The sequence below is a fragment of the Capsella rubella genome, unplaced genomic scaffold, assembly GCF_000375325.1.
Source record: "Capsella rubella cultivar Monte Gargano unplaced genomic scaffold, Caprub1_0 scaffold_4, whole genome shotgun sequence".
NCBI classification, from domain to species: domain Eukaryota; kingdom Viridiplantae; phylum Streptophyta; class Magnoliopsida; order Brassicales; family Brassicaceae; genus Capsella; species Capsella rubella.
Window position 1 is genome coordinate 1,064,564 of NW_006238920.1, and position 14,758 is coordinate 1,079,321.

General features: G+C 36.1%; 2 protein-coding genes, 1 long non-coding RNA gene and 1 pseudogene across 3 annotated transcripts; 3 read left to right on the forward strand and 1 right to left on the reverse strand.

Annotated features, from left to right (window-relative positions):
- Window positions 1-412: 412 nt before the first annotated feature.
- LOC111831158 lies at window positions 413-1,353 on the forward strand (annotated as a pseudogene).
- A 426-nt stretch (window positions 1,354-1,779) lies between these two features.
- Window positions 1,780-3,954, reverse strand: LOC111830920. The gene is made up of 3 exons (XR_002834211.1): window positions 3,830-3,954; window positions 2,881-3,420; window positions 1,780-2,140 (listed from the first exon to the last, which is right to left on the reverse strand). It is a non-coding gene; the product is annotated as an uncharacterized LOC111830920 (long non-coding RNA).
- Window positions 3,955-4,176: 222 nt separating this feature from the next.
- Window positions 4,177-7,509, forward strand: LOC17890502 (polyadenylate-binding protein 4). Its single transcript, XM_006295341.2, has 9 exons — window positions 4,177-4,664; window positions 4,929-5,047; window positions 5,130-5,786; window positions 5,882-5,959; window positions 6,061-6,150; window positions 6,241-6,375; window positions 6,496-6,660; window positions 6,751-6,933; window positions 7,032-7,509. The coding sequence occupies exons 1-9, from the start codon at window positions 4,379-4,381 to the stop codon at window positions 7,293-7,295; spliced, it is 1,977 nt and encodes a 658-aa protein (XP_006295403.1). The 5' UTR covers window positions 4,177-4,378; the 3' UTR covers window positions 7,296-7,509.
- Window positions 7,510-10,532: 3,023 nt separating this feature from the next.
- On the forward strand, window positions 10,533-14,736 carry LOC17887739 (filament-like plant protein 7). The gene is made up of 6 exons (XM_023784289.1): window positions 10,533-10,756; window positions 11,216-11,341; window positions 11,699-11,822; window positions 11,909-13,862; window positions 13,944-13,992; window positions 14,070-14,736. The coding sequence occupies exons 2-6, from the start codon at window positions 11,273-11,275 to the stop codon at window positions 14,565-14,567; spliced, it is 2,694 nt and encodes an 897-aa protein (XP_023640057.1). The 5' UTR covers window positions 10,533-10,756; window positions 11,216-11,272; the 3' UTR covers window positions 14,568-14,736.
- The last annotated feature ends 22 nt before the right edge of the window (window positions 14,737-14,758 follow it).

Here is a 14,758-nt window from a genome sequence, read left to right on the forward strand (position 1 = left end):
AAAAGCGTAATATAGAAGAAGAAGAGCTATTCTGTCCGTTGTGATTTACAAATACGTCGGTCTAAGTTTTTTTTATTTGGGCTTAAACGAACTGAAGCCCATATCTTTTCATTAGCCCATAGTTGTTAACAGGCTGAAAATATGTGTTTTAGTGGCCCTTTAATGTAAATTTCGGTTTATTTGAGGGTCTTTGCAATCAATTTTAAAAAAATCTGTATTTTTTTAATTTTCTCACAAGGTCGCCTTTGCAGTTTGCAATCATTTTTTCTTGTCTTCTCCATATCTCTCCTATGGTCTTTTCCTTAAAACCTTAAAACCCTCTCGTAGTCAGATTGGTCTATCAATGGGAGAAGCCTCAACTACCGTTTTCTAGTAGCCCATCTTTTGAAAAATTCACTTTTGGCTTTTTCTTTTGCTCTTATGCTTGTACTGTAATTTAACAAGAAGCCAAGGTTTTCCAATGGCGATTAGAGTTTCATTACAACAAACGGCAGTCAAAAGCTGTTTCCATGTCTCAAAGTATTCGTCTTTACCAGTTAAGTCTCTTGTAAACCCTAAAGGATGCTCCTTTGCAAATGTTTCGACTGGTTTAGTTAGTTCTCGCCTTAGAAATGTTGAGTAAGATTGAATGTGTCAGAGAGTTTTCGAGTTTTGATTCTCAGAGGTTTGGCCCAAAACGAAGTAGTCGTATTAGTAGCAATAGAGGGAAGTCTAGATTTGAATCGAAAGCTTTCCGAGAGAAGAGAAGAGAAGTCGCGGTAATGGCCACTCTAGTGGAGATTCGATTTGGGTGAAATCTGATGAGAAACCAGTGGAAGATAGGTTTCAGAGAGGTAATAGGCTTTCTTGGGAGAAACGAGATGGTAGAAATGATTCTAGTTCTGATAGGAGAAGTAGAGTCAGAGGTTATGGTGATGAAATCGTTGAAGAAGAACCAGATAACACTAGGTGGTCTGAGATTAAAAATAGGTTCAATAGATATGATGTAAGAGAGAAAGGTCGTGACAATGCAGCATATCGAAACTGGAATAGGCAAGAGAGCTGGGGTAGGAAAACATGGCAAGAGGCGACTGAGTCCAGTGTCCCTAGGCTGGAGGGTGAAGTTTTTTATGGAGTAAGTCCAGTGTTGGCTGCACTCTCTGTTGGGAGACGAGAGTTCTATGCTCTCTATGTTCAAGAAGGTTTAGATTTGAGCAGTAACAACAAGAAGAAGAAAGACAAGAAAGGGTTCGAGAAAGTCTTGAAAATCTCTGAAAAACTTGGGTTAAACATCTGAGGAAACTTCAAAGCATGATCTTAACATGGTCTCTGATAAAAGACCGCATCAAGGATTGGTGCTTGATGCTTCACCGTTGGAACTGGTGAAAGTGAAAGAAGTAGATCCGATTTCATCTGAGAATAACGCTTTTAGTAATACTACTTTTGATATCGTTTTTATGATTAGTAACCGCTTAAAGCGGTACACTCCATACCAAAACGGTATAAGTTACCAATTACAGTCACAGAGAAACAACATGTTACATGATTTTTATTATGTATTTGGTAAGTGTCAAATGAATATAACTTGTAATTTATTCTTGTTGCCATTATTCATTAACTTAATTTTTTCTTCCAAATCTTATTAATCACCAAATTAAAGAATAAAGCAAATGGTAGCTCAACAATATTTAGCTTACTATAATAGTAAGCATTGTACCGACAAATTCAGCAGCAAGGCATATAAAGATGTTTTGGTTGAACCAAAGCAAGAAGTACCGTAAAAGAGAGTACTTTGGTGGATAAACAAACCAAAGAAATGATGAAGCTTTATTTTTATTTTTTTGTTAATCAACAAAAGTATGGTTAGACTTAGATGAGAATCGAATACCCAAAGCATCTGGTAACCTAACCCATCAATAACACAGAAGCTGATTCTGTACTGCACAAAGAGTCAAAGACAGAGAGAAGTGCACTTACACAGTTCTTGGAAGCTTCTAAATACTATATACAAGGCTCCACCATAATTAGGAAGTGAACAAACAATGGCACGTAGAAAGGGTATAACAAATAGTTACGCATCTGTCTTCTACTAGAGATGGGTGTCATCAGATCTCTAAAAGCTTTCCCTCATTGTTCTTGTTGAGTAGCTTTGACACTACATCTGAAAGTCATGAATTCATACTAGAGAGTGAGATATTGCAAGTGCTCTTTGACTAAGAGCTAATCGAAAAAATGACAAAAGACCATCACATGATCTGGTATCAACAATTTAAACAGAACCCTTTAGTCCTTAACACAAACATTCATTACGAAAGAAAGAAACATGAATTTGTTGTGCTATATAATATATGCTCATAACTCTAGCATGATAGTCAACTCGATTAGATTGAAAATCATAAAGAAAGCTTCAAGATTTTCAATCCAAACTATCGTATGACCATCGTGTGAGAAGCATTCTAGTCAAATGTCAGATGCCAATGACAAACAATATGATAATACTATAAGAAAAAGATTCAGTTATTTGATAGTTACAGAGCGCTCAATTCTTTCACTGTCTATTAGCAAAGCCAAAACTTCTTCTGCATATGAACAAAGCAAAAACGTCTTAAAGTTTCAGGTCTGTATCAAGAAGCTTTTGCTTTTCACAGTGAGCATACTCTTTGACAACTAATTTCAAAGAAGGTTTCCACAACCTACAGGATACTACCCAATGTATATCTAGTAGCTTTCTCGTTCAAATTCATTTCTAAATCATCAGCAGCATAGACCCAAATGCAAAACAGAGAAACCTAAGTTACAATCTGAAACAATCACAAGCAGGGACGTATAATCGTTCTACCCTCTAAAACGGCTTCTAGAGCTGTTGGAAAAAGGGAGGGGGGGGGGGGAGGAAAAGATTACCTGAAAATTGCAGCTCCGCAGTTAACAATCACGAAACCTCAAACTAATCCGTGGAATTCTCAAATGCAATAGTCAGAAGGCAGCAGACTTTATAGAATTTAACAAAATTTAAGAAACCAAAACAGATATAATAGCTGTTATTATTGCATTGCCTCAGCAAATATGTTTTACCAAAACTCTCATACTCAAAATATTTGACTAAAATCGAAAACAAGAATGAATATAGAAACCATATTATCTATAAAAGATTTCCTAATTGGCAAAGCTAGACTCAAATTCAATCATACTAGTCTACTAGAGCTTACTGAAGAATGAGGATTTATAAACGAGAGTGTCCTTAGAGTAATAACATCATGAGACATTCATTAAAACTGTTCTGATCTTCACATAGAAGAGAAGAAGAAATAGGAAGATGGCTTATATAAGTCCAACGGGTAAATCTCATCCACCATCAAAATCCAGCTTATAAGCCATCTTACTAGTCCCTTTTCCTCTATATCATAAACTCACACACCAACACTCTATTACTCCACTTCTTCCCTGCACATAACAATCACCAAAGCTTAAAACTTAGCTGTCTACAAACAATATTCCAAAACAGCTACAACCAGAATCCCCAATTCCAATAGTCATTAACCAGAAAAGTTACAATCTTTACAAACCAAAACAGAGATTTTAGCTACTACCATCAAATTCAACCATTTTGGATTGTTATTCTCACACTTGTAACCACATAACAATCACCAAAGCTTAAACAAACTGTCTACAAAAATACTCCAACACATATACAACTAAAATTCTCACTTTCAATAGTCAATAACCAGAAAAGTTACAAACTTTACAAACCAAATCAGAGATAATACCAACTATCATCAAGTTCAACCGTTTTGGATTGTAACTCTTACACTCAGAATCACATATGTACATAACCTAGTAAAGTAACACTCACATTCAAACTAAACCAGTCCCACTCCGGACCTTACCGGAGACAAATTCATCATAAAACCGGCGACGGTAACGGTGGAGCAAAGCAAAATGTGATGATGAGTTGGTGGAATAGGTCTTCCCATGGAATCACGAGAGGATCACGTGAGATATGGTGGTCCCTTATCAAAAAGAATCCAACGGCTAAGAATAAAGCAGACTGTTTCTCTTAATTATCTCCAACCGTGAAAAATAAAAATCAGATTTTTTTATTTTTTATTTAGTATATTTTTTTTTAACCAGGGCTAGGGTTTTCAGATTTCACTCTTTGTCTTTGTAAGACTTGAGCAACTATATAAACTCAACTTTTCTCAATCACTATCTGCTGCGGTCTCGCCGTGCTGCCCACAACAATCTCCGACTTCGTCTTCTCTATCATCATCGTCGTCGCTTCCTAATTTATCTCTCTTTCTCAATTTATCCCTAATTTATCATAAAAACCAAAAAAAAAACCTCAAAAATCTTCACTTTAGGTCTTTTTTTGTGTTCTTTCTTCTCTCAAATCCCCCAAAACATGGCTCAGGTTCAAGCTCCTTCTTCACATTCTCCTCCTCCTTCGGTTAACGACGGGGCTGTGGCTTCTGCTACGGCTGGAATCGGTGGCGGCGGCGGCGATGGAGTCAATCACGGTGCTCTCTGTTCTCTCTATGTCGGAGATCTGGATTTCAATGTTACGGATTCTCAGCTTTATGACTATTTCACCGAGGTGTGTCAGGTCGTATCTGTTCGTGTTTGCCGTGATGCTGCTACCAATACTTCTCTTGGCTATGGTTATGTCAACTACAGCAACAGCGAAGATGGTTTGTGCCCTAAATTTTTCTCCTTTTTAATTGGTAACATATTGACATTGTGTCAAAGATCTGATTTTTCGATTCTGTAATCAGTCCTCTGGCTAATTTGAGTAATGGGTATTGTTTGATTTGGTTTATATATGTAATTTGCACGATTCTGAATTCTTTGTTAGGCCAATGTTAGATGGTTCTCTGATTGTGTTTTAGGGATTGTGTTATTACTTTGCTTTGGTTGAGTGAGTCTGTTTTAAGTTTTTCTGTTTGTAATGGCAGCGGAAAAGGCATTGCAAAAGCTGAACTACACTAGTCTCAATGGCAAGATGATTCGGATTACTTACTCTTCTCGTGACTCTTCTGCTCGTAGAAGTGGTGTTGGCAACTTATTTGTCAAGGTATTTCCTTTTTTGAATCATCTAAGCAGTTTCTCTTTCTGTTTGATTGGCTAATTATGTGACCTTTTTTCTCAATGTGAAGAATTTGGACAAGTCAGTTGATAACAAAACTCTGCATGAGGCGTTTTCCGGGTGTGGGACTATTGTGTCCTGTAAGGTTGCTACCGATCACATGGGTCAGTCCAGAGGATATGGGTTTGTGCAGTTTGATACTGAGGATTCAGCTAAGAATGCGATTGAGAAGCTGAATGGAAAAGTATTGAATGATAAACAGATTTTTGTTGGACCTTTTCTCCGTAAAGAGGAAAGAGAGTCTGCTGCTGATAAGATGAAGTTTACCAATGTTTATGTGAAGAACCTATCGGAGTCGGCTACAGATGATGAGTTGAAGACTACTTTCGGTCAGTATGGTAGTATTTCGAGCGCAGTGGTTATGAGGGATGGAGATGGGAAATCCAGGTGTTTTGGATTTGTCAACTTTGAGAATCCCGAAGATGCTGCTCGTGCTGTTGAAGCCCTCAATGGGAAGAAGTTTGATGACAAAGAGTGGTATGTAGGTAAAGCTCAGAAGAAGTCTGAGAGGGAACTTGAATTGAGCCGAAGATATGAACAAGGCTCAAGGGATACAGGAAACAAATTTGATGGTTTGAATTTATATGTTAAAAACCTTGATGATACCATCACTGATGAGAAGTTGCGCGAGTTGTTTGCTGAATTTGGTACTATAACTTCCTGCAAGGTCAGAATTGTTGTTTTCCCGTACACAACAGCCATCAGAAATACCTTTTTTTTTGTCGCTTGATTGATTGGAATATCTAACGTTTTGTCAAATAGGTTATGAGGGACCCTAGTGGTACTAGCAAAGGATCAGGATTTGTTGCTTTCTCAGCTGCCAGTGAAGCTTCTAGAGTGGTAATTTAAATAACCTTGTGGCACGATGATATTAAATTTGTTTTGAGCCTCTATTGTATTTCTTGATTCGTTTCGTTTTCCTTTGTTTTGTTTTCCCGCAGCTGAATGAAATGAATGGTAAAATGGTTGGTGGCAAACCGTTGTATGTTGCTCTTGCTCAGAGGAAAGAAGAAAGAAGGGCTAAGCTGCAGGTAACAATTCCTTCCATAGATTATAAACAACCTACCTGGAGCGATTTTTGTTTAGTCCATTTTCATATTTCCCTTATGGCCTTGTTTTAGGCACAGTTTTCTCAGATGAGACCTGCCTTTATACCCGGTGTGGGTCCTCGGATGCCAATATTTCCGGGTGGTGCTCCAGGTCTTGGACAACAGATTTTTTACGGTCAAGGACCTCCACCAATCATCCCTCACCAGGTACCACTTTTTTTCGAGGCTGAAGCACTCTCTAACTCGGTTTGATTATGACTTAATCTGTTGGATGGATGAGTCTTTTTATCAATAACCACTCCTCTGATTTTCTTATACATGTGATAGCCTGGATTTGGATATCAGCCTCAGCTAGTTCCTGGAATGAGGCCAGGCTTTTTCGGCCCAATGATGCAGCCAGGTCAGCAAGGTCCACGACCAGGTGGCAGACGGTCAGGTGATGGACCTATGCGCCATCAGCATCAGCAGCCAATGCCTTATATGCAGCCACAGGTAGTTAAAAGAAAAAGAGAGCATTTTAAGCATGTCTTCAATCCTAGATCGAGATGAATCTATAAGCCTTTGTTTTCTTCTGTCCACTAGATGATGCCCAGAGGACGTGGGTACAGGTACCCTCCTGGTGGTAGAAATATGCCTGATGGTCCAATGCAAGGAGGAATGGTTCAAGTTGCTTACGACATGAATGGAATGCCTTTTGGTCAGCCATTGTCCGCTAGTCAATTAGCTTCTTCCCTTGCTAACTCATCACCTGCTCAACAGAGAACAGTAAGATTCTCTGTCAATATATATATCTAGTTGCCACACGGTGTAGAAGAAGAATAAGTCCACTTACATTCTCTGTGTTTGCTTTGGGGTTTGTGTAGCTTTTGGGTGAGAGTCTATACCCATTAGTGGACCAGATAGAACACGAGAACGCTGCAAAAGTCACCGGTATGCTTCTGGAAATGGATCAGACTGAAGTTTTGCATCTGCTCGAGTCACCAGAAGCTTTGAATGCTAAAGTTTCAGAGGCATTAGATGTGTTGAGAAACGTGAATCAGCCACCATCAACACAGGTGAGTGAAGGCAGCAAAAGTGGAAGCCCAAGTGATCTGTTGGCTTCACTTTCAATCAATGATCACTTATAAGAAGCTTTTGTTTGAGTTTTTTTTTTTTTTACTTTTGACTCTCTCCTTCCCTCTCCCTTTCTCTGATTGACAAATTTTTGCGGGAATCTATTTGCTGTTTTAGACTTTTGCTTCCCTTATGATTTGCTTCTGTTTTGGTTTGTTACTTTTTTGGGTTGACTTAAAAAAGGATGGTTTTTATTTTTTTGGATTATAATTTACTATTGCAAGTCAACTAAACGTAATCTTTTCTTTCTTATTTATAATTTCCACGTCATACCAAAGTGAGAAAGTAATGAAATTGGGATATTAATTCATTGGGAAAATTCCATAAAAATTCCCCATCTAATTTTAATTTGGAAGTTTAATACCCAATGTTATTTGATTGGAAACAAAATACATGGTTTATTAATTTGTTGTCTATTAATACATCAACTATATAAAAATTGTCGAATCGAAAAAACCGCTTAACAAACGATACTCGGATTGACGGAATCACTAAACCGGGGTTAATGGGATTGACGGAATCACTAAACCGGGGTTAATGGGATTACACTAAACATAGGGTTTATCGATCCCAATTCGATTTGGGGTAATAGCAAAGGACAATGCAGTCTTTGGATAACCCCAAATTACTCGTGTGTTTAGGGATTAGTGATTTCGTCAACTTCGGTTTAATGATTCCGTCAATCCGATTAAGCAATTTATTTGATTCGACAATTTTTATATACTTAATGTATTAATAGACCAAAATTTAATAAACCATGCATTTTATTTCCAATCAAATAACATTGGGTATTAAACTTCCAAATTAAAATTAGATGGGGAATTTTTATGGAATTTTCCCTTAGTTCATTAGCTAACTTGAGAATTACAAATCTACTATAACACTAGAAAAAATTTGTATTTAGCATCGTTAGTCCCCTACTATTCTTTTTTAAGAAAAAAATTCTCAACATTTTTTGGGCATCGAGAATTTGAGACTTTACTTTCAGTTGCTAAACATAATTTTCATTCGGTGAAAAATCAAAGTATGGTTTCAATAGTATTCGAGTTTGTGAAGAAGATTAATTTGAATGGAAAAACTAACGTGAATAGGATAATGGTCACTCTTACATTTTGTACAAAATTTGTGATAACGCGACATTCAACACCATATATTACGATCTTAGTCTTCATCTTATTTGTGACCCATATTTGTGTGATTATAAATCTTATTAAATTTTTAAATAAAAAATATTTTTAATTATATATTTGATTTTAAAATTAGAAAAAATAGTTTAGACAATGTGTAAATGAGTATATTCGAAAATAATTTTTTTTTGTCAAATTTGAACGGTAGTTCAATCTCTTTCCTACTTTATCATCATATTCACAGATATGATCCGATAATTCGAAAATCAAATATTATCTTGTCTACCGTCTATAGGTAAATATATACACATAAAAAGAAGTCTTCCCATAAGGGAATAAATATGTTTTCTTTTCTCTAAGAGTCTTACAAATTCAAGAATGAATTTGTAATTTTAACAAAATTAATTCATTGATCATGCAAATTTTGCAATCGATCCAATCTTAATCATCAATCAATCAAAATGTGGGAATGAAGTAAATATCTAATATGAAGCTCTAATATCAAAAATGATCATGTTTCCCATTTGTCATAATGTATTTTTGTTATTATGCATCCAGTAGTAAAATCATTCTTGGTTATATTTAGTTTTTCATATGGCTTTGCTATTAAGCATAACACTTGTATTTTTTATTAGTTCATATTTTGCTTTAAATTTTAATTTAATTATATATGTATATTTTTAATGCTAAAAGCATTTTTATCGGTGTAGATACAATAAGAGCATCTCAGTAATATTTTTAATATAATTTTGTTATTAAATTAAGTGTTAAGTGGTGAAAAAGACTAATATAATACTATTAAAACATTTAGTTTAGACGAATTATCTTGTTTTCTCAAACAAGAGAGGATTCTCATTCTCTCTGCTCATTTAAAAAAATAATAAAATTATTTAATTGGTGAGAGATGTTTTTTTGAGGAGATGCTCTAAGATATTAACGAGAGGTTAAGGGGGAGTTATTGGGAGAATGATTTTTAAAGAGTTTTAGAGTTTTATATTCTATTGTTATTGGTTTATAAATTTTAATAAGATCTCTTGTTATTGGTGTATGTATTTTGTAATTCTAATTAAAAGTTGAGTATTTATTGATTTTCCAAATCTATCAAATTCTAGTGTTATTGGAAAAGTGATTCCTACATATTTGGTCATTAAAAAAAACTTACAAAATACTGCACTTATCATGAGTATTTGTAAAATCTATCATTTGAAGAATCTACTAAACTCTAAAAATTTGGGTAAACATTATTTTAGAATCTACAAATTTTGTTAAGAATCTTAAAATCTTTAAACTTTTGGATACACATATACAAGAAAAGTGAATTAATTTAGCATATAAATAAACGTCTAAAAGAGAAAGAGAAGTAAATTTGGTAAGAAAGTTTAATTAAAGATTCAACTTAGATTGAATTGACACTAATTTGGACTGATGAGTGTGATTGCCTCTATAAAGATCAAAAGTAAGTTATATAGTAATGTTTATTCATATACAAAGATCGTTCACCTAACTTAGTTGCCTAATTACATCTTAAACTGGACCCATAATGTGAAGTCCTTTCTAAACAAAGAAGGCGTAAGGCTTGTTAATGAAGTGATTAGCAAAAAAAGCTATCTTATAAAGCTAATTAGCAAAATAGTCGCTTGATCACAAAACATGTCCAAACAAACCCATCAAACAAGATTCATATAGAAGTTATCAAACATTAGACAAGTGACAACTACTGTATTTTGTTGTTGGATTTAGAATACTAATTTTATTAGTTGTTGAAGTCAATTTAAAATCTAAAAGAAACCAAACCACTTTTATCTCTTTTAAGACAGAGATAGTAAGGTAAACTACAACACAAATAACACTTTTCATAAAGTTTTGATTAGATTGCACACTTAACTCAATTAATTATTCATTAAGCATAATAAAGCATTCTTACTAATTTCACTAAATCACTCTTTCTCCATTTGTCCTCTTCACTCACTACTAACTTATTACACTTCCGAGGTCCATCAAAGTCATAAACATGTTTCCCATAAAATACCAAATTTAATCTCTTTGCTTGTAGCATTAGTGAGTTAATATTATAAATCTCGTACGATCCAACGTTCATTAAGCGTACGTGGCCCATTTCGATCAGATCCTACCCGACACATCCTCTCTCTTTCTCTGCTCTCTCTCTACACAGTCTCTCACTCTATCTCTCTCTCTCTACAGTTGTTTTCAAGTAATCTTAACTTTGCCAAAGAATCCCTTTTCTTCTCTTAACCCTTTTCATTGTCCTCTTCACTCTCTCCTCTGTTTTTAATCTTCTCCATTGTTGTGGTTCTTTGAGAGGATCTGTTAAGTTTTGGTTAAAGAAGGTGAGGAAAGTTTTGATTTTTATTCATGGGTTTTGTTTTTTTTGTTACCAAATCTTCTAAAATCTAAATGTGGATAAAGAAAAAAGATGACTTTATTTGTGATTCGTCATGGGTTTCTCTTAAAGTTTTTACCTTTATGAAATTGGATTTTTCTTCTTTTTTGTGTATTATAGTGCATGTATAAGCCATTGATGTAAGAGCTTAGCTCAAAGCCTTTCTCTTTTATGCATTTTTAGATTCATGATTTCGGATTTTTACAGTGAGAAGGGTTTTGTTTTGTTCTTTGTTCTCATTCTGGATTTGAGTCGCATTCCTATATGTTGTGGTCCATTTGAGTAATGTGGGATCGGAGAAATCAAACAAAACAAGACACAATATATGTTATAGGATCCTTTTGTTTTGTTTATGGAAATGAGTGTTTGAAAGCTTTTCTAAAGTCTTTCTATTTCTGTGTTATAGGATATTGTTGTCAAAGATTCAAGATTAGTTTGTGTGTGGTTTGTTGGGGGGTATTAAATGGATCATAAAGCATGGCCTTGGAAGAAGAAATCAATGGAGAAAACGGTTGTAGAAAGCAATGGAGAGGTAAGTGGATGTGATGATCATGGTTACATTTATGCTTTGATGTTAGGTTGGAAGATGGATCTTCTTTACTCATTTATGGTTACTAGTTAGTAGTTAGTATCAGACTATGATCTGTTTTGATACTCTCTAGTGTTGCATAGCTTAGCTTGTTTATTATGTTTGAGTTAAGGCTTATCCTTTTTGATGCTCTTTTTGGCAAAAGTAAAAGCCCTCAAGCTTTGTAATGAGAAAACTGAAGATACCAATGAATGTGAATCTTGTGTAATAGTTAAAAAACTTTCCTGATGAGTTTGGTTTTGTGGCGCCTGATTTTAGCTGTATTTGTTGATTAATGAGCTTGATTGTTCTTAATATTAGACTGAGAAGGTTGTGGCTGAGAAGATAGAGCTAGAAAATCGCGTTAAAAGTCTGAATGATAAGCTTACCTCTGTCGAAGCTGACAGTAATAAGCATGAGAGTGCGGCACAAGAGGCTATTGTTGGTATACTTACTGAATTTTAATCTCGAGTTTTTTCCTCTTTACGCTATCATGTAGCTTTCTGTTTCATTTTTTATTTATGTTAACAGGCTGGGAGAAGACAAAAGCTGAAGTAGCATCTCTCAAGAAGAAACTCGAAGAAGCTTTAAATGAAAAACGCAGGAGTGAAGAAAGGTCGAGTCAAACAGATGCTGGTCTAAAAGAATGTATGCAGCAACTTCGTTTTGTTCGCGAGGAGCAAGAGCGAAGGATGCATGATGCGTTGACAAAAACATCACAGGAGTACGAACGGAGATTGGTTGTTGTAAAGACGGATTTGGCAGGTACTGGTAAGAGGCTTGCAGAAGCAGAAGGCGAGAACACTCAACTCTCAAAGGCTTTGTTAGCAAAGAATAAAACTGTTGAAGATTTAAACAGAGAGAGGGATCGTATCGAGGTTGATTTCAATGCTTTAGTGAGTAGTTTAGAGTCGAAGGAAAAAGAAAACGTTTCGCTGAGATATGAAGTCCGAGTGCTAGAGAAAGAGCTCGAGCTTCGGAATGAAGAGAGAGAGTTTAGTCGTCGAACAGCTGAAGCATCACATAAACTGCACTTAGAGAATGTGAAGAAAGTTGCAAAGTTAGAATCAGAGTGCCAAAGGTTAAGGATACTTGTCAGAAAACGGTTACCAGGACCTGCTGCTCTGTCCAAAATGAGGAATGAAGTAGAAATGCTGGGAAGGAGAAGAGTCAATGGAAGCCCTAATAGTCCACTGATTGATTCCGAAAAGATCAATAACCTCTCTGAGCAATTATGCTTACTGGAGGAAGAGAACAAGACTCTAAGGGAAGCCTTAAACAAGAAAGTCAGTGAGCTTCAGTTCTCAAGAAATATGTATTCTCGAACAGCGTCTAGACTACTAGAATTCGAATCTCATGTTGAAGAATCTTCTAAAGACACAAACATTGAGTCAAGACGGAGAAGCAATGTGTCATGTGAAGTCTCTATTGCATCACTATCAGAATTTGACAATGATGATAAAGTTAGCTGTGCTGATTCTTGGGCTTCTGCTTTACTTTCAGAGCTAGACAATTTCAAGAACAAGAAGCAAATGGGCTCGAGTTTGGTTGGAACCCCTAAAGCTTCAGAGATGAAACTAATGGATGATTTTGCTGAAATGGAAAAGCTTGCAATGGTTGCAAGCACTATCGACAACCGACCTGGAAGTTCTCATATTTGTTCTTCTGATTCCGTTTCAGCTACTGGTCCGGTAGAGAACGAATCTAATGAAACTTCATCAGAGACAACGAAAACTCCCGGAACAGACTTTTCATTAAATCCTGTCGCATCTCCCCAAGATGATTTAATGGGAATATTACCTCAATCTCTTCATGTTGTCGTGAAAGCGATAATGGAGCACAAGCTTCTCGCGCAGAGAAACACTGATGAAGTACTTGAAGATATCAGAAAAGCTATGTTAAGTGTAAACCATTCAACCTCCTCTGTGATAAACCATCAGGAGACCAAAAATCTCATTGTGGATGATAGAGTAGCTATGGAGTGTGATATCAGCAAATCGATTCACAGTATCATTGAAATTATCGAGGGAGTCAGCTTAAAAGATGATAGTCATGTGTCCAATGGAGAATCTGAAAGGCTTTCAGGATACACTGCTCGCGTCTTGCAATGGAAAACTACAGAGCTAAGTAGTAAACTGCAGCGATTTCTTCATACGTGTTACGATCTATTAGACAGGAAATCAGACGTGAAGAAGTTTGTAGAAGAGCTAAGCTCTGTGTTGGAATGGATAGTGAACCACTGTTTTTCCCTTCAAGATGTTTCCACCATGAGAAATGAGATTAAGAAGCAGTTCGAGTGGGATGAATCACGGAGCGGAAGTGAAGTTGATATTGGAATATTTCGTCAGGTTTCAGAAGCAGATAAGCTCAAAATAGAAGATGTTTCCTCTTTGGATCGCAAGAATCAGTCAATTGAAGACAAACCTGGCAATCAAAAGTTGCCAAGCAATATGACTGAAGAAGAGGCAAAAGACAAGACAGCAAGGTAAATGTGAAAGATTGAAGACTTCACTGTTAGCAAAATCATACATTTATATCTAATGCATCAAATGGTTTCTTGTTGCAGTGCTGCAGAGAACGAGCTCAAGCTGGACGAAAAACAAAACATGCGAACTGTAAGTTTAAAGCAGAACAAAACATTGAGAATTGCTTTTGCCCAAAACCAATCCGTTTTATGTGTTTAATGATTCAGGAATTGGAAATCACTGCTGCTTCAGAGAAATTGGCCGAGTGCCAAGAGACGATTCTAAACCTTGGAAAACAGCTCAAGGCATTGACTAACTCAAAAGAAACAGCTTCACTTTCTGACAAACTCATGTCTGCTGAAAACTCAGACAATCAAGCTGGTGAACAACCTTCACAAGAGACAAAACCAGAGAAGATATTGACTACCCAGAGATCATCTCTTTTAGATCAGATGAAGGCAGAAGATCACGACACCGGGGAATTAACGACCCAGAAACCGCAAGCAGCAGAGAAAAATGGAAAGGGAGGCAGTTCTGTTTACAATGAAACCATCGAGGCATTGGAACATATTCTTCTCTCTGACAAGAGCAAAGGCGCCAACACAAACGGTTTCGCCATTGTTCCTCAGAAAAAGAGCGGTGGAGTTAAGAGCCTCTGGAGAAAGCTGTTGGGGAGAAAAAAGAAAGGTCAGAGTAACAAGCTCCCTATTCCATTTGCCACCTAAGAAGATGGTCTCATCGAGACTATAATCTAATACCTTAATCCTGTTTCTCAATATGGTCCCAAACTATGCAAACTACTAAACTGTCATCTTCGTAGAATTTTTTGGCAGTATATATATAAATCTCCACGTAGATTTTTACCAAATAAGATGATCATGCTATTTTATTTTACTTTTAGTTCTAGAAAAGATAC